Source organism: Heptranchias perlo, chromosome 9 (assembly GCF_035084215.1).
Source record: "Heptranchias perlo isolate sHepPer1 chromosome 9, sHepPer1.hap1, whole genome shotgun sequence".
Taxonomy (NCBI): Eukaryota; Metazoa; Chordata; class Chondrichthyes; order Hexanchiformes; family Hexanchidae; genus Heptranchias; species Heptranchias perlo.
This window is the reverse complement of record NC_090333.1, coordinates 12,071,930-12,091,464: the sequence shown is the minus strand read 5'-3', so window position 1 is coordinate 12,091,464 and position 19,535 is coordinate 12,071,930. Positions and strand designations below refer to the sequence as shown.

The 19,535-nt window shown below is 46.3% G+C and overlaps 1 protein-coding gene across 1 annotated transcript in view; it reads left to right on the top strand.

The window, feature by feature from the left end:
* Window positions 1–18,040, top strand: part of ptgfr (prostaglandin F receptor (FP)) — a 29,199-nt gene extending 11,159 nt beyond the window's left edge. The window contains exon 3 of the mRNA XM_067989646.1: window positions 15,044–18,040. Within this exon, the coding sequence (XP_067845747.1) occupies window positions 15,044–15,337 (294 nt within the window). The 3' untranslated portion in view covers window positions 15,338–18,040. The remainder of the gene's footprint in view (window positions 1–15,043) is intronic.
* The last annotated feature ends 1,495 nt before the right edge of the window (window positions 18,041–19,535 follow it).

The window sequence follows — 19,535 nt, the reverse complement described above, 5'->3', positions numbered from 1 at the left end:
TGGATTTTCAAAAGGCCTTCGATAAGGTACCATATAGTAGACTCACGACTAATGTCAGGGCATGTGGAGTCAGGTGACCAGCAGCAAGCTGGCTACAAAACAGAAAACAGAGAGTATGGTTAAAGGTAGTTACTCAGTCTGGCAAAAGGTGGGAAATGGTGTTCCACAAGGATTGGTGCTGGGACCATTGTGTTCACCATTTACATAAACGATTTGGACTCGGGAATTGGAAGTACAATTTCAACATTTGTGGATGACACCAAATTGGGGGTATAGTTAATACCGAGGAGGACTGTGACAAAATACAGGAAGACATTAATAAACTTGCAGAATGGGCATGTAATTGGCAAATCAAATTCAATGTAGATAAGTGTGTGATGTTACATTTTGGTAGGAAAAATAAGGGGGCCTCATACTTCTTAGATAATAAGGGCTCGATTTTCGCACCCGCGATCGGGTGCGTTCCTGGTGGGGGGACTACGAAAATCGGGGATTCTCGGGGCGGGTCGGGAGCCCTGCTCCAACCCGCCCACTTCCGGGTTCCCCACTGACGGGATGAGTACTGACGAGGTGAGTAAGTGCAGGTAAGATGAGGATGAGATTTGAGTGGGTGTGAGGGGTGATGTGACAGAGTAGTGTTGGCAGTGCAGAACGAGATGTGGGGTGGGGGCGGTGATGTGGCAGACGGAGTGTAGGGGAATGAGTAATTGTACTCACTTTGGCTGACCTACTTAGGTCATTGCAGCGCCTCCTGCACTGTATGCAGGTGGGCGATATGTTGGTGGTGCAGGTGACCTCCTCTGCCACCTCGAGCCAGGCCTTCTTGGTGGCAGAGGCAGGCCGCTTCCTCCCGCCCGCCGGGGGGGAGGTCTCTGTCCTCCCGCCCGCCGTGCAGCTTAGCAGCAGGGAACCTGGAACAACAGGTAAGTGGCTCCAATCAGCCTGCGATTGCGCGCGGGGCAGACTGATTTCACCGGGCGCGTTACCCACGTGCCCAATCGCCCCCGCCACAAACCCGCCGCCATGGTAATATCGGGCCCTAAGAGTCTAAATGGAATAGAGGAGCAGAGGGATCTGTGGGTACAGATACACAGGTGACGAAGGAGCAAAGCTCCGAAAGCTTGTGATTTCAAATAAAGCTGTTGGACTATAACCGGGTGTTGTACGTCTCCTTACAAAGATTGGTGGCATTGTAAGCAGTGTAGATGAAAACATAAAATTACAGAGCGATATTGATAGATTAGGTGAATGGGCAAAACTGTGGCAAATGGAATTCAATGTAGACAAATGTGAGGTCATCCACTTTGGATCAAAAAAGGATAGAACAGGGTACTTTCTAAATGGTAAAAAGTTAAAAATAGTGGATGTCCAAAGGGACTTAGGGATTCAGGTACATAGATCATTGAAGTGTCATGAACAGGTGCAGAAAATAATCAATAAGTCTAATGGAATGCTAGCCTTTATATCTAGAGGACTGGAGTACAAGGGGGCAGAAGTTATGCTGCAGCTATACAAAACCCTGGTTAGACCACACCTGGAGTACTGTGAGCAGTTCTGGGCACCGCACCTTCGGAAGGACATATTGGCCTTGGAGGGAGTGCAGCGTAGGTTTACTAGAATGATACCCGGACTTCAAGGGTTAAGTTAGGATGAGAGATTACACAAATTGGGGTTGTATTCTCTGGAGTTTCGAAGGTTAAGGGGTGATCTGATCAAAGTTTATAAGATATTAAGGGGAACGGATAGGGTGGATAGAGAAAAACTATTTCCACTGGTTGGGGATTCTAGGAGTAGGGGGCACAGTCTAAAAATTAGAGCCAGACCTTTCAGGAGTGAGATTAGAAAACATTTCTACACACAAAGGGTGGTAGAAGTTTGGAACTCTCTTCCGCAAACGGCAATTGATGTGAGCTCAATTGCTAAATTTAAATCTGAGATAGATAGCTTTTTGGCAATCAAAGGTATTAAGGGATATGGGCCAAAGGCGGTTATTTTTTTTTATTCATTCACGGGATGTGGGTGTCGCTGGCGAGGCCAGCATTTATTGCCCATCCCTAATTGCCCTCGAGAAGGTGGTGGTGAGCTGCCTTCTTGAACCGCTGCAGTCCGTGTGGTGACGGTTCTCCCACAGTGCTGTTAGGAAGGGAGTTCCAGGATTAAATGGAGTATATGGAGTTAGATCACAGATCAGCCATGATCTTATCAAATGGCGGAGCAGGCACGAGGGGCTGAATGGCCTACTCCTGTTCCTATGTTCCTGTGTTCCTATATTATATAAAGGATATAGAGGCACTGGAGAAGATGCAAAAAGATTTACGGGATGATTCCAGAACTGAGAGGTTATACCTATCAGGAAAGATTGAGCAGGCTTGGGCTCTTTTCTCTGGAAAAGAAAAGGCTGAGGGGTGACTTGATAAGAGATCTTTAAGATAATGAAAGGGTTTGATAGAGTAGACATAGAGAAGTTGTTTGCACTTACGGTGGAGTCCAGAACTGGGGTCCATAAATTTAAGATCTTTACCTCTCCCTCTCTCCTCCTTTCAGATGCTGCTTAAAACCTACCTCTTTGACCAAACTTTTGGTCACCTGTCCTAATATCTCTTTATATGGCTCGTTGTCATATTTTGTTTGGTAATCGCTCGTGTGACGTTTTACTCTGTTAAAGACACTATATAAATGCAAGTTGTTGTTGTTGATAGTCACTAATAAGTCCAGTTCAGGAGAAATGCTACCGCATGGAGTGGTTGAGGTGAATAGCATAGATGTATTTAAGGGGAAGCTAGATAAACACATGAGGGTGAAAGGACTCGAAGGATATGCTGATAGGGTCAGATGAAATAGGGAGCAGGCTTATATGGAGCATAAATACCAGCATGTGCCGAATGGCTTGTTTCTGTGCTGTACATTCTATGTAATTCTGTAAATAGTCCGGATTACGTGCTCAATTCCCGGAGTTGGGCTTGAATCCATAACCTCTGACACTGTACCATCCGTGAGCCAAGCTGTAAGCAGCAGTATAGCTCCACTCTGAGTAACTGTGCAACTCTGGAATCTCTTGTACTGAAACAAGCTCAGGCACAGCGCATATATATCCTTCACGGACAATGGCTGACTTGTGAATCATATTGAAGTGTTCTGGCTGCTCTTTAAGGTCAGTGATAATGTGTCATTAACCAACCAGTTAACTTTGCAAATTCCCGATAGTTTATTCACCACTCGTGTGCATGATCAGGAAATTGGGATTAGGATAGACAGCTCCAATTAAAGAGTTAGCACTGCCACAGGCACGATGGGCCAAAGGACCCCCTCCTGTGGTGCAATTTTTGTGATTCTATGAATTTAATGAACAGAACTCTCATACTACCTCAGATCCCAGTCGAAAACAAAATCCGGGTTATCCTCTCATGGGTACAGACTGCAACTGTGTTAAAAAGAAGCTGGCTGTGAGCTGTTTTGTAGCAGTGGTGAAACAGCGCTCATAAACTTGTTGACAATAAATCGCCTTTAAAGTAAATAAATATCTCTAGGTGCTTTGAGATGTAAAGGTGAACAGATGTCCCAGGAGGTAGACCATCTACATCTTTACATAAAAAGAAGCGCAAAAGCTCCAAACCTGAACGGAGAACAGAAAAAGCTGTAAATATTCGGCAGGTCTGTCAACATCGGAAAAGGGGAAAGAAGGGTTAATGTCCTTGGTGTGGACCCTTTGTCAGAACTGGAAATTGGAAGACAAAAGAATAGACTACTTCTGTACGCTTCCAGAAAAAGTAGTTCACCATTACTGACTCACTGCTCTTGGCAGAGAATATACGTATTGTAATATAAAGGGTCATGCCAACCTATACCATTCATTGTAAGGATTATTGGTTCGCTGATCTCGCTACAACAAACAACATTATCAGATAGTTGACTAGGTAGATGGATACTGTTTACAGTGCAGAAGTCCAACTCACTATGGTAGTCAAGAGAAGACAAAGGGACATTGACAGTTTGATGCCCAACTTATCACTATGATTCAAACCAGATATGATTCCTAAGTCATGGAACAAAAGGATAGAGACATTGGGCTCTATTTTCGCACCCGCGATCGGGTGCGTTTGTGGCAGGGGGGCTGCGAAAATCCGGGATTCCCAGGGCGGGTCCGGAGCCCGGCTCCAACCTGCCCCATTTCCGGGTTCCCCAGTGATGCGCTCACATGCGCGCGCAGCCCCCGCATGTGGGGCCCCCGCCGGCAATTAAAGCCAGCGGGGTGCCACTTAAAGTAATTGAACAGGTACTTCAGGTTGTTCACAGACCTGTTTGACCTGATATTTTAGGAGGGATCGGATTTTGCAATTAACTGAGACTGTTTCCCGTACTGGGGGAAACACTCCCAGTTGAAATGGATGTGTTGCAGCCACCAGCCTGTGGCAGCTGCAAAGGTCCATTTGACAGGTGCGGGGGGGGTGGAGACCCTCACTCATTGCAGGAGGCCACTCTGTCACTTTGGACAAAGTTTGGCCTCCACCACCCTCCTCCTAACAATCAAATGCATAAACTTGCACACTTACCCCGGGGTCCAGAGACATGTACCTACCTTGCGGACCCCCTCAAATGTACATCTTCCAGATGGGGGCCGCCGTAGCTGCAGTCATGACCTCCTCGGAGAGCGAACAGCATCACCAGTCTCGCTGGCCACGCCGTCCATCTCTAACACGTGGAGCTCCACAACACAGTGCTGTGACACATGCACCTGCACAGCAGGAGGGAGGGCAACCGCAGAGAGAGATGCTTCGCAGAGGGCACTACCCTCGCCACAGGGTCCACAGACCAAGGCTCAGCTTCCGTGGACATGTAGTCATGGACATCTGCAGCCTCCTTCATGCTGAGCTGCTCCCGGCTGGCCCGAGCACCATCTTCTTACCTGCCGCTGTCAAAGTCACCACTGCCCTCAACAACTTCTTCTCCGCATCCTTCCAGGGTGCCACCGGGGACATCGCTGACGTCTCTCAGTCGTCTGCACAAAAGAGCCCTGCAAATACACCTACACCCACTCTGCAGTGACACAATGGGTGGCATCAGGTGTGGGTCTTCATAGTGATCCTCAGGAAAGGGCATTATTGCACAAACCAGACAAGATTCGCAAAGACGTGGCAGTCGTGGTGACAATATAATATGTAATGTGAGTTGATCAGAAATTAAATATAGGTAAACACCATGACAAACCCTCAAACACCCTTGTGCATCCCCTTCACACTCACGACACGTTTGCCTTACGCTTCCTACTGCACATATGTGATTCATGCCCTGTGGCTGCAGCACAGGTAGTGGCAGGTTGAGTGAGGCTGACCGAGAAAGAGATGCATGAGAGGGTGAGTATGAGATAGAGCCATGAGATTGTATGAGGATTGGGTTAAGTGGTAGTGGTGGGATGAGTACTGGCGAGGTGAGTAAGTGCAGGTAAGATGAGGATGAGCTTTGATTGGGTGTGAGGGGTGATGTGATAGAATAGTGTTCGCAGTGCAGAAGGAGATGTGGGGTGGGGGCGGTGATGTGGCAGACGGAGTGTAGGGGAATGAGTAAGTGTACTCACTTTGGCTGACCTACTTAGGTCATTGAAGCGCCTCCTACACTGTAAGCAGGTGCGTGATATGTTGGTGGTGCTGGTGACCTCCTCTCCCACCTCGAGCCAGGCCTTCTTGGTGGCAGAGGCAGGCCGCTTCCTCCCGCCTGCCGGGGGGAGGATCTCTGTCCTCCCCCTCCTCCTCGCCCCATCCAATGATACCTGGAGTGAGGCATCATTAAATCAGGGAGCAGCCTTCCCCCTGGGCTGCTCCATGCTGTAATTTTTCCTATTTTCTGCAGCATCAGTCAGTGGAGGACTGCCCCTTTAAATAGGGCTCCTCCAGCTGACAGACCTTGCTGCACATGCGCAGTCCGCCCGCTGCGCAGCTTCCCAGCAGGAAACCCGGAACAAGAGGTAAGTGGCTCCAGTTATCCTGTAATTGCGTGCGGAGCACCCTGATTTCACTGGGCGCGTTACCCATGAGGGAGGAGGGGTTGGGGAGTAGATTACCTCTGGCCACAGTAGCCTGGAGAGTACTGTTCAGTCCCCGCCACAAACTCCGTTCCCTAGCCACTGACCCCATCCCTCTCCCTGGCTACTGTCTGAGCCTGAACCAGACTGTTCGCAACCTTGGCCTCCTATTTGACCTTGAGATGAGTTTCTGACCTCATATCCTCGTCATCACTAAGGCCGCCTACTTCCACCTCCGTAATATCACCCGTCACCGTCCCGGCTTCAGCTCATCTGCTGCTGAAACCCTCATCCATGCCTTTGTTACCTTTAGACTTGACTATTCCAATGCTGTCCTGAATGGCCTCCCACCTTGCAGCCTCCGTAAACTTGAGCTCATCCAAAATTCTGCTGCCCGTATCCTAACTTGCACGAAGTCCCGTTCACCCATCGCCCCTGTGCTCGCTGACCTACATTGGCTCCTGATCCGGCAACACCTCGATTTTAAAATTCTCGTCCTTGTTTTCCAATCCCCCCATGGCCTCACCCCTCCCTATCTCTGTAACATTCTTCAGCCCTACAACCTTCTGAGAACTCAGTTCTCCTCCAATTCTGGCCTCTTGCACATCCCTGATTTTCATTGCTCCACCTTTGGCGGCCGTGCCTTCAGCTGCCTAGGCCCTAAGCTCTGGAATTCCCTCCCTAAACCTCTCCGCCTCTCTACCTCTCTCTCCACTTTTAAGATGCTCCTTGAAACCTATCTCTTTGATCAAGCTTTTATTCACCTGTCCTAATATCTCCTTATGTGGATCGGTGTTAAATTTTGTTTGATAACACTCCTGTGAAATGCCTTGGGATGTTTTATTATGTTAAAGGTGTTATATAAATACAAGTTGTTGGTGATAGGCGCAGAGGAATGGTTAACCTGATCATATGACATTCCTTCCTTTCCAGTCAAGTGTCAGCCTTGGCTCAGTGGTAGCAATTGTGCCTGAGTTAATAGGTCATGGGTTCAAGACCCATCTCAGATACTTGTGCACATAATATAGTCTGTTGCTTCAGTGTAATTCTGTGGTGGTGCTACACTGACGAAGGTCTTATCCTTTGGATGAGACGTTAACCTGAGGTCCTGCCTTTTGAGCTCAAATGGCTATAAAAGATTCCGTGGCACTATTTGTGTTGGCCAATGTTTATCCCTCAACCAACATCACCAAAACAGGTTATCTGATTATTTATGGGACCTTGCTGTGCACAAGTTGGCTATTGTGTTTGCCTGGATTACAACAGTGACGACACTTCATTACCTGGGTATGATAGTGTAGTGGCTGTGTTACTGGACTTGTAAACCATGAAGCATGAACTAATAAGCCAGTGAATGTGCACTCAAATCCCACCATGGCAGTTTGAAAATTTGAATTCAGTTTGAAAAAAACCTCAAAAAAAAAAGCTGATATGAGTGAAAGTGACCATGAATCTGTCGGATTGTTGTAAAAACCCAACTGGTTCACTAATGTTGTTTAGGGAAGGAAACCTGCCGTCATTACCTGGTCTGGCCTATATGTGACTCCAATCCCACACCAATGTGGTTGACTCATAACTGCCCTGTGAAGTGGCCTAGAAGGTCACTCAGTTGTATCAAACCCCTGCCAATGGTTCAAGAAGGAGGCCCACCACCACCTTCTGAGGACAACTAAGGACAGGCAATAAATGCAGACTTGTTGCCAATGTCCCCATCTTGTTTACGTACTTCATTGGCTTTGAAATGTTTTGGGACATCCTGAGGGTGCTATATGGAAGAAAGAACTTGAATTCATATAGTGCCTATGATGATCTCAGGATGCTCCAAAGCACTTCACAGGCAATGCAATACTTTTGAAGTGCAATCACTGTGTAAGCAAATACAGCAGCTAATTTGTGCACAACAGCAATGAGATCCATGATCAGCTAATCTGTTTTAGTCGTATTGATCGAGAGATAAATGTTAGCCAGGAAACCAGGAGAACTCCCCTGCTCTTCACTGTCGCCTCGGAGTCAGAAGGTAGTGGGTTCAACCCAGAGACCCGAGCACATAATCCATGCTGACACTCCAGTGCAGAACTGAGGGAATGCTATATGGTCGGAGGTGCCGTCTTTCGGATGAGACCTTCAACCTCTGAGATGGACGTAAAAGATAACCATGGCACCATTCAAAGAAGAGCAGAGAAGTTATCTCCAGTGTCCTGGCCAACATTTATCCCTCAACCAACATCACTAAAAACAGATTTTCCAGTCATTATCACATTGCTGGTTGTGAGAGCTTGCTGTGCATAAATTGGCTGCCGCGTTTCCTGTATTACAACAGTGTCTACACTTCAAAAAGTACTTCATTGGCCGTAAAGCGCTTTGGGAGGTCCTGAGGTCGTGAAAGGGGCTGCATAAATGCAAGTTCTTTTCTTTCTTTCAAACCATGCCAGGGATCTTTTATGTCCACCTGCGAGGGCAGATGGGATCTCTGTTTAAAACCTCACTCAAAAGACAGAACCTCTGACAGTGAAGCACTCCCCCCTATTGTATTGGATATTCATAGGGATGGAGAGTTAAATCAAACTTGGAGGGAGAGGCACAAATACTCAGCCTAGGTTCTCTGCTCAGGTCTCTGGATTTGAGTTTTTAAACCTTATAAATGCAAATTCTTTCTTTCCATTTTAACACAGGTGCTATTTTTTTAAATTGGATCATAGCCTCTGCTAAAATAGCAGATAAAGGAATGTCACTAAAACCATTGAGTGATCGCAGTACATTCTAGCCTTGTGTGTTAATGACACTGTAAACGTAGCAAGAAGATTTTCTCAGGTTGTTGTGTGTTGGCAACATCATAAATTTAGCGGAACAATTTCTTTTTTTTTTATTCGTTCATGGGATATGAGCATCGCTGGCGAGGCCGGCATTTATTCCCCATCCCTAATTGCCCTTGAGAAGGTGGTGGTGAGCCGCCTTCTTGAACCGCTGCAGTCCGTGTGGTGAAGGTTCTCCCACAGTGCTGTTAGGAAGGGAGTTCCAGGATTTTGACCCAGCGACGATGAAGGAACGGTGATATATTTCCAAGTCGGGATGGTGTGTGACTTGGAGGGGAACGTGCAGGTGGTGTTGTTCCCATGTGCCTGCTGCCCTTGTCCTTCTAGGTGGTAGAGGTCGCGAATTTGGAAGGTGCTGTCGAAGAAGCCTTGGCGAGTTGCTGCATTGCATCCTGTGGATGGTACACACTGCAGCCACAGTGCGCCGGAGGTGAAGGGAATGAATGTTTAGGGTGGTGGATGGGGTGCCAATCAAGCGGGCTGCTTTGTCCTGGATGGTGTCGAGCTGCTTGAGTGTTGTTGGAGCTGCACTCATCCAGGTAAGTGGAGAGTATTCCATCACAGTCCTGATTTGTGCCTTGTAGATGGTGGAAAGGCTTTGGAGAGTCAAGAGGTGAGTCACTCGCCACAGAATACCCAGCCTCTGACCTGCTATTGTAGCCACAGTATTTATATGGCTGGTCCAGTTAAGTTTCTGGTCAATGGTGACCCCCAGGATGTTGATGGTGGGGGATTCAGCGATGGTAATGCCGTTGAATGTCAAGGGGAGGTGGTTACACTCTCTCTTGTTGGAGATGGTCATTGCCTGGCACTTGTCTGGCACAGATCTCCACAAGTTAGCAGCAAATTTGTACAAGCATCCCAAAAGAACAGATTTACAATCTTGCCCAGAAATTCGAGCAGGCCCAAAAATGGCTGCGCAGGGTAGGCAGGGAGCGATCCCTGCATCTGAATAGATAAGCTGCACTCAGTATTGCGCCTCGGGCCTCAGTATCATCGAACAGGCGGTAACAGACAGTATTTGTGCCTCTCCCTCCAAGTTCGATTTAACTCTCCATCTCTGTGAACACCAGCTAGTCACTTCAGCTCATAATGTGAAAATCATCCATTGGGGAGGATCAGATCACTTGAATGCGACAACTTGACAGGGCTGAGAGGGCTTGACAGGGTATGTTATTGAAACATACAAGATTCTGAGGGGACTCGATAGGATAGATGCTGAGAAGATGTTACCCCTTATGGGGGAATCTAAAACTAGGGGACATAGTCTCAGAATAAGGGGTCGCCCATTTAAGATAGAAATGAGGAGGAATTTCTTCTCCCAGAGAGTCATGAATCTTTGGAATTCTTTACCCCAAAAAGCTGTGGAGGCTGAGTCATTGAATACATTCAAGGCTGAGTTGGACACATTTTTGATCAGCAAGGGAGTCAAAGGATATGGGGAAAGGGTGGAAAAGTGGAGTTGAGATAAAAATCAGATCAGTCATGATCTCATTAAATGGCGGAGCAGGTTCGAGGGGCCGAATGGCCTACTCCTGCTCCTATCTCTTATGGTCTTATGGTCTTATAGCACTTTCTAAACTTACTTGTAGGGTCTTTTTAATGTTTTGAGCATGCAGATGCTTCTGCTTGCACTCGCAAGGCATTACAAATTTACTGAAGTGTAAGCAATGGTGCGACCGGATGCAGTTGCAATCTGTAACTACCAGTCTCAGGCTGGTAGGTGTAGTATAATGGCATTCTGGCAAAGAAGCTTGTGTTGTGGTTGACAGTAAGTGCAAGTCGAATCTGCATACAAAGCAGGGAAGGTTGTTAGTGTGGTTTGTACCTTTACTTTTCTGAACTGTTGTCATGATACAGCCTGGCACTTAGTCAATGCCATTCACCAATGTGAGCATTCCAGGGCATGCAGGTCGATGCGTTCCTCATTAACTACTAGCAGTCCTTCCGTGGCATCGCTCCTGGCTAATCTGGGATCTGGAGAACTGTTGTGATGTTTAGCTACTAACCAGCGCTGTCCCTTTTAAGGCCTATGCTCAAACATGCCACATGGGGAACTGGTCTAAACTGGCACATTCAAGTAATTTTACTTGCTTGCAAACTCCTTAGGTTAGTAAGGGGGCAGTTGCAGCTACTTGTAAAGGTCTGGCTCCGGGTCAGAAGAACCTGTCATCAATGTGACTGGCTTTCTTCCTCCTTTTTTTTTAAAAAAAGTTGTTTTGTATCTGTAATATGACATCTCAAAGTTGATGTTTGGAGTGTGATGGCTTAAGTGTTTCACAGGCGTGGACAGACATCGGGGGGTGGGTGGGGAAAATCATTTTAATCGAACCCGCTAGGCAGGAAACTACCAGGATCGGATTGGCCACCCGTTTTACACCAGGCCCCATTGCGCATTGACTCCAATGGAAAGTAAAATCGGATGCAACCAATTTGTGCACAGCAAGATCCCACAAACTGCAAGGAGATAAATGACCAGATAATCCATTTTAATGATGTTGGTTGAGGAATTATTATTGATCAGGATACGGGAGAAATCCCTTGCATTTCGATTAGTGCCATTGGATCTGTTACATTCACCTGAGAGGGCAGACAGGGCCTCAATTTAACATCTCATCCGAAAGACGCCACCTTCAACAGTGCGGCGCTCCCTCAGTACCGCACTGATGTGTCAGCCTAGATTATGTGCTCAGGTTCCCTGGAGTGGGGCTTGAACCCATGACTGCTGGGAAGTGGGATTAGGCTGTGTGGTTCATTTTTGGCCGGCGTGGACACAATGGGCTGAATGGCCTCCTTCTGTGCTGTAAATTTTCTATAATTCTTTGATTCTATGACTTTTGAACTCAGAGGTAAGAGTACTACTACTGAACCAAAGCCGACATCATTACTGTACGGATTTTGCTCAATCAATTATTCTTAAGGTGAGGAAGTATCCAAAATGTTTGGCTTTCTTATTCAGTGGATCAATTTTTTATTTGTTCTCTGAATGTGGGTGATGCTGGCAAAGTCGAGTTTTTTGCCCATCCCGAGTTGGCCTGAGAAGATGGGGTTGGGCTGCCTTCTTGACCCATTGACCTCAATTTTATTAGGGCTCCTCGGTGCCATACTTGGTCAGGAGCTGCTTTGATGTTGAGAGCAGTCACTCGCACCTCTCATCTGGCATTCAGCTCTTGTGTCCATGTGTGGCTCAAGGCTGTGATGAGGTCTGGAGCTGAGTCGTTACGTTGGAACCCAAACTGAGCATCGGTGAGCGGGTTATTGGTGAGTAGCTGTTGCCTTATGGCACTATTGACGACTCCTTCCATCACTTTAATGATGATTGAGAGGAGGCTGATCGGCCAGTAGATATTTCCTGGTTTTATCTTTCAGTTTATTTTTGTTTTAAGGCCTTATGGTTTGTTTGCTTATGTGACCCTTGAATTTGAGTTAGTCTATATTCAGTTGTTGCTTATTTATGTATTCCAAGCATTTTGTCCATTTTCAATGCTGTTTAAAGTTATTGGACACATTGTTGTTCTGTGGCAACAGGGGCCCTAAAATAAAGGACTTGTTGCTTAGTGCAACAAACAACTACAACTTGCATTTATAAAGTGTCTTTAACGTAGTAAAACGTCCCAAGGCGCCTCACATGAATGTAATCAGACAAACTTTGACACCGAGTCACATTAGGAGATATTAGGCCAGGTGACCAAAAGCTTGGTCAAAGAGGTATGTTTTAAGGAGCATCTTAAAGGAAGAGAGGTAGAGAGGTTTAGGGAGGGAATTCCAGAGCTTAGGGCTTAGATAGCTGAAGGCATGGCCACCAATGGTGGGGCAAAGGAAATCGGGGTTGCACAAGAGGCCAGAATTGGAGGAACACAGAGTTCTCGGTGGGTGGTAGGATTAGTGGAGGTTGAGAGATTGGGAGGGGTGAGGCCTCTCAGAGGGGTGAGGCCTCTCAGTAAACACCTTCAATTTGCCTCCTAGTAATTCTCAATGTGTATTTTTAGATGCTGGCTGGTCCTGTTTTACAAGCTATGAGACACCTGCTCCATTGTTTAAGTTCATCACAGGAGAAATCTTTGAAAGCTTCTGTTTCTTAAAAATATAGCTGGCCTTAAAACCTGTGATTCTTCCTGGTTCCCTTAAGCAACTGACACAATATTTGTTTTGTATATTGGTGTAACTCCTGAACTCACAAAGGTATTGCCAAGCAGTCAGATACATATCAATCTTGTAATGAATTGGAACGAAAGACCAGGCCGACGTTTAAGCTTTGAAAGGAAATGATTGAGAGGTGATCTTGTAGAGGTCTATAAGATAGCAAATGGTGTAGGGAGGGTAAATCTGGAGCACTGCTTCAAATTAAACTATGATAGTAGGGAAGGTTTTGGCAACCCTCCAGGATTGACCTGGAGTCTCCAGCAATTGAAATTTAATCTCCAGGACACTGCAGCGAGCAACCAGAGAGAAAAATCATCGGGGCATTAAAAAAAATGTTTCCTTTTAATTTTCTTTGAACACTTTCGCTTATTAGTTGGAAAATATTGGAGATGGGGTAAAAATGCTGTGTGACCAAGAGTCAGGAATCATCCAATCGGGTAACAAAGAGTCTGATCTTTTCCCAATTGGCATGAGAAGGCGGTGCACCACGAGGATGGACGTGTTGGGTGACCAATAGCGGGAACGTGGGTGCGGAGCGGTTGGAGGCAGGCGGTCATGTGATGAAACCTCCAGGAATATGCCCAACCAGAGTTGGCAAACCTAGTAGTAGGGCAAGGGGGCACAGGTTCAAACTAAGAAAAGGCAGTTTTAGGACTACAGCAAGTTTTTCACACAGCGTTATGGAAAGGTGACCTGAACTTCAGGGTAAGTTGGTGGAGACAAAAAAGCCTGGAATTATTTAGGAAACAGCTGGATGCTGGAATGGGGAGACCGTAGGTTCTTTCCGGATGAACGAACTCATTTGAACTGAGCGGCTTTTCCTCATCTTGTGAACTTGTGCGGCCTACGCAAGATTTTTAGGTAACATATAGACAGTTTGTGGTGGGCATCAAAACAGAACTATTTATAAATGCTTGTACATGCCCCTCTTTAATTTTTGGCCCGGGACCCCTCCACTTTTGATCTCTGTACGTTCACACCGTAGCTTAATAGGCAAGCCCTGAGTCCAGCCATCCTGGAATGAAAATGGCATGGTGGAGGGGAAGGGCACAGTTACCCCCTCAGTGGACTTGGGGAGGCAGGGACTCGAGCGAAGAATGTCCCCGAGTTGCTTTCTGTTGTCACCTGTACCAGGCCTGCTGATAAATCGGCAGGAGAGGGGATGGAGGGGGGAGGGGGCCTAGGCCCGATTGTCAATAGCCGAACTCAAATACGGACAGCGGGCCCGTGATTTCACGAGTATGCTGGCCTTGTTTGCAGCTCAGTGCATTGCAGAATTTACCCTATGATCTAAGATGCCTCCTCAATGCATTCCAGAGGGAGTACTGAATTGTTGGAGGTGACATGAGTTGTTAAACTGAAGCCCAGTCTGCCCGTTCGTGTTGAGATTAAAAACCGCGTGGCACCATTTGAAAAGAGCTCGAAGATCTCCTGACGCCCTGGCCAACATTCCTCCATCAACCAACACCACCAGAAAACAGATTAACGGGGCCATTCATCTCATTCATTGCTTGTGACACCTTGCTGTGCACAAATGGACTGCGTCCTTTTCCAATGTAAGAACAGTGACTGCACTTCAAAATGTACTTTATGGGTTGTGAAGGGCTTTGAGGATGTGATAAGGAGCTACGTCAATTCTAATCGAGGGTACACACCTACAATGTCATAACAAAACTTTTCTCTTCACAGATCCTGACTGACTTGTAATGGCTCTTGAAATTCCGCAAGGATTCTCCCGATCTCCTGCCGTAACTCCGGGAGACCGGTGGAACCCGCAAAAAAAAATGGCGGTAATCCTGAAGTTCCCCTCTCTGCCATTTTAATGGAGGCATTAACTTCTCTGCCAAAATGGCTGAGAGAGGCCTTTCAGGTGAACATGTTGCATATTTGGGCACTACCATTCCAAACTGTGATTTCAGAAGCCCTTAATTTAGTGTAAATGTTTGAGAATTTTAAATGTCTACTTTGACCAGAGGAATGAAACTGGCCCTGAGATGCGCAGCTGAACGTTAATCATTGTTGCTGTTAATAAGTAACTTTTTTTTGTGCCCCCTTTTTCTGTTTCATTCAGGTGACCGTGGTGACGATAGGCAGCTTACATCCGGGTCCAAAAGCCATCACTTCACTTCTCTTAGGAGTTCGAATGGCAGCCTGGAATCAGATCTTAGATCCCTGGGTTTACATCCTCCTTCGGAAAGCGGTCCTGAAGAGGATTTGCAAAATTACTCAGCTATGCATGGGAAAACAAGACATTAAGCTCCATAGTTGGGACTGCAGCTCATTCCAAAGCACCATTAAGACAGCCGCTATGGAAAACTCACTGTCTACTGCTAAAAAATCAATCGCTGATATCCAGAACAATTGAAAGCCAGTGATGTTTTATTGGTTTATGCGTGTGTTATATCAGGGCTTTCTAAGCCACAAGTGGTAGGCCGCATGGGGCCTATAAACCCATTCAATCCAGCCCACAAAGCCCAGGCAACTCAGCCTTATTTGCGCTTATATATCTTACTCAGTGGTTTGCCATTACTTGAGATTTGTAGGCCCGGAGGTTTGGAAAGGGCTGTTTTTATTTGGTGGATAAATCACAAATCAGAATCTGTTAGTATTGGCCACATGAGATATATGCAAATTAACAGGAATGTTGATTCACGTTTTAAATGTAGCCCACAGGGGTGTGAGATACCTTCTAAGTGGTCCATGAAGATAACAAGGTTGGACACCCCTGTGATTTTTAGTTGTTAATGTATTTGAGCAGTTGGCAACAGCAAATTGACAGTCTTCATATTGAAATCATCAAACAGGCATATATGGGCTGTCTTTGCCAACTCTGTTTCCATAAACACTTAAGCACTTTTATACTGGTTCCAGGGCTCTGGGAGAGCAATGTCCAAGCAGAATCCTCTGAGCGTCAGAGCTGGTTCCTGTTGGAATGAAAGTAGTTGCATTTATAGAATGGCTTCTCACATCCATAGGACATCCGGACAAACTCCACAACTAATGGAATACTTTTGAAGTGTGGTCACTGTTATATAGATAAACACATCAGCCAATCGTATGCAAAAAGGTCCCATTGACAGCATTTGAATGAATGACCAATGAATCTGTACTTTTTTTGTAATGCTGGTTAAGGGAGGAACATTGACCAGGACACTGGGAGAACTCCCATGTTCTTCTTCAAATAGTACCAGGAGATCTTTCACGTCGACCTGAACAGATAGACGGAGCCTCAGTTTAACGTGACATGTGAAAGACAGCATCTCTGGCAACGCAGCATTCCCTAGCTACTGCACAACAGCTTAGTTTCATGTGCACACATCCTGGAGTGGGGCTCGAACCCATAACATACAAACATAGGAATTGCTAGATGAAAAAAGGCCCATCTATTTCGCCTCCTACCATCCTGGTAGTCGCATGATATGATATTGGAGTTGTTCACTAGTCATGGCAGTCAATCTCTATCAGTTAGTCTACCACAGACCCAGACATGAGGTGAGGAAAGCCCCCAGTGGTGGAAAGCTTTGGGAATCGTAGGTCCAAAGTCACCTTGTCCTCCCAAGCATGCTACACTTACCGCATGTCATGCCTCAAATTACACATAACCAGCTGACCCACGAGGCGAGAGCTCTCCCTCTTCCTACTGGAGGGCTAATAGGAAGAGGCATGGGTTTTCTGCGCCTCCAAATGAGCACTGAGGATCCACGTCAGAGGCGTGGTCTCGCCTCCTTAATATTATACCGCACCATTGGCGGCGACCATACTGCGAAGCCGCCGCCGATCTGGTTGTTGGAACCTCAGTACATCCATGCGGTTCTCTGTTACAGTGATTCCGTGATTTGGCGCCGTCATCAAAGAGCAGCACCGACAGGGAGCGCAGGTTGGGGAAAGCAGAGGCCTGTAGTCCAGAGGCTGGGGGTTGTACCCTAACAAGAAGTCAGCGCTTTCAGGAGAGAAGAACACTGGGAGAGTTGGGGGGGGGGGGGGGGCGGAGAAATGGAGAAAGAACAAAAAGATTTGAGTAGTTCAAAAAAGTTGTGAAGAATGAAGGAAAGTGGAAGTCAACCTTCCGAGGAGTTTTAAGGACTACTTTACAGCCACTGTGCTACCGTCTGTTGGGAAATCACTGGCAGTTTACGCACGGTTTTCTAATGCGCCTGGCTGGTGGGCCAAGCTCTCTGCTGACGGCATGCGCTTGTAAAATCGGCCCCCTTAGCATTTGAAGTTTCTGCTCTGGATTACGAATGTTTTCTCTTTGTAAATTTTGGTTGCACACTCGGTGTTCTTGTTTTGATACCTGCTGCATTAATTTATTTCTCTGTGAATGTAAAGGCTGAGCCTGAGACAATGTGGGTGAAACAGGTCAGCGCCAGTGGCGGGAAAGGAGACAGCCGTCCGTTTTATGCCGCGTCCAATTTTTGTTTCCGTTCACTTCAATGGAAAAGAAAGAAAGAGATTGCATTTCTGTAGTGCCTTTCCTGACCAAAGGACATCCCAAAGCGCTTTACAGCCATAGAAGTGCTTTTGAAATGTAGTCACTGTTGTAGTGTAGGAAATTCGCCAGTCAATTTGCGCACAGCAAGGTCCAACAAACAGCTGAGATAATGACCAGATAATCTGTTTTAGATGTCGCTTGAGGGATAAACATTGGCCAGGGCACTGGGGAGAAATCCCCTGCTCTTCTTTGAAAGGGATCTTTTACGTCCACCTGAGAGGGCACATCCGAAAGACGGCACCTCCAGACAGTGCAGCACTCCCCCACTGGAGTGTCAGCCTAGATTTTGCGTTCATGTCTTTGGAGTGGGACTTAAACCCACGCCCTTCTGATTCAGAGCTGAGAGTGCCATTGACTGAGCCACGGCTGAAATTGTGCCCGGTGTAAAACGGGCGGCCGACTCACCACGAATGCCTTTCGCTCTACCGGCACCGATCAATTTTACCCCTAATGCTTCTGTATAGAGAGCTAATGTGAATCCATTTTCTAATTGAAGTTTAATTAAAGTTGCTGATATTATAATATGTTTCGTATATAATATTTTTGTTCATATTTTCCTCCCAGGTTGTATGTACAATGGAAATGTATTTCCAAATTATATAGGAAAGTGTCAACAGATTGTCTACTCTTATTTTTATGGTCTAATCAGTTCTTGCATGCTCATCTAACTGACCATTTCTTCAACCAAGTGCAATATTTATAGAAGGAAAGGTTACATGAATGAGATGGCAATCATTATTAATTGATGCCAGTTTTGTCCCCTCCTCTCCTGTAGACTCTTGCTGAGGTACAGTTCCACAGGCACTGGTTGCCCCCCACCCTCTCCAGTGCCTTGCCCAAGTGGCCAGCTTTCAAGCCTGAGCTGGCAACGTGAGGGTAACTGTTACCTTCACCGCTTGGGCGGCAAACTGGCGGAGAGGATTGTCCGCCCGTTATAGAACCTGCCAGATTTTAACTTCCATTATCAATGACCGTTTCCATTATCAATGACCGTTTGAGCAATAAACTAGTTTAGGTGACAGTTACCCCCAGTGAGTTTCAGCAGGGTCCAGAAGGCACTGCAGCCAGACTCCATCCTGACCTCATTTGACATCAACGTAGAAGATTGAGGGGCGATCTGATCGAGGGGTTTAAAATGTCAAAACAATAGGCTAGACTCAGAGAGACTATTCCCTCTGGTGGGGGAATCAAGAACGAGGGGACATAATCTTAAAATTAGGGCTAGGCCATTTAGGAGAGAAATCAGGAAGCACTTTTTCACACAAAGTGTAGTAGGAGTCTGGAATTCTCTCCCTCAAAAGGCTGTGGATGTTGGGACAATTAGATCTTTCAAGGCTAGATTGATAAATTTTTGTTGGGTAAGGGTATCAAGAGATATGGTGCTATGGCGGGTAAATGGAGTTGAGGTACAGATCAGCCATGATCTAATGATGGAGCAGGCCCGAGGGACTGAATGGACTACTCCTGTTTCTATGTAACACAAACTTTCCAGCAGGGGTCACTGGATAGTGATGACGTGTGGAGAACCCTCACTGACTTTTTTTCCCTCCCTAGACAACGAATGTTGAGTCCAACTTACCTCAGACTGGAAGCTGAACCTTGGACCTCTTGGCCTGTATGGTTCAGTGCGATATCAGACAGTGGCTTTGCTTACTAGTCCCTGTGTTCTCTGAGGCCCCAGCTGGCACGTGAAAGAACGTAGATTTTTCTCTTCAAGTAATGTTGGCTCCAGTGGAAAGTCTCACTCCTTTGGTAGACTGACAGTAGATAAACAGATAGTCAGATCGATAAATAGATAGATAGACTGCTAGACAGATAGACAGATAGACTGATAGATAAACAAACAGATAGATAGAAAGGTAGACTGATAGATACATAGTTGGATAGATAGATAGATAGACTGATAGACAGATAGACTGATGTAGACAGACTGATAGATAGTCAGATAGGTAAATAGGTAAATAAATAGACTGATAGACAGATAGAGTGATAGATAGTCTGATAGCCAGATAGACTGGTATAGACAGATAGACTGATAGATAGTCAGATAGCCAGTTAGACTGGTATAGAC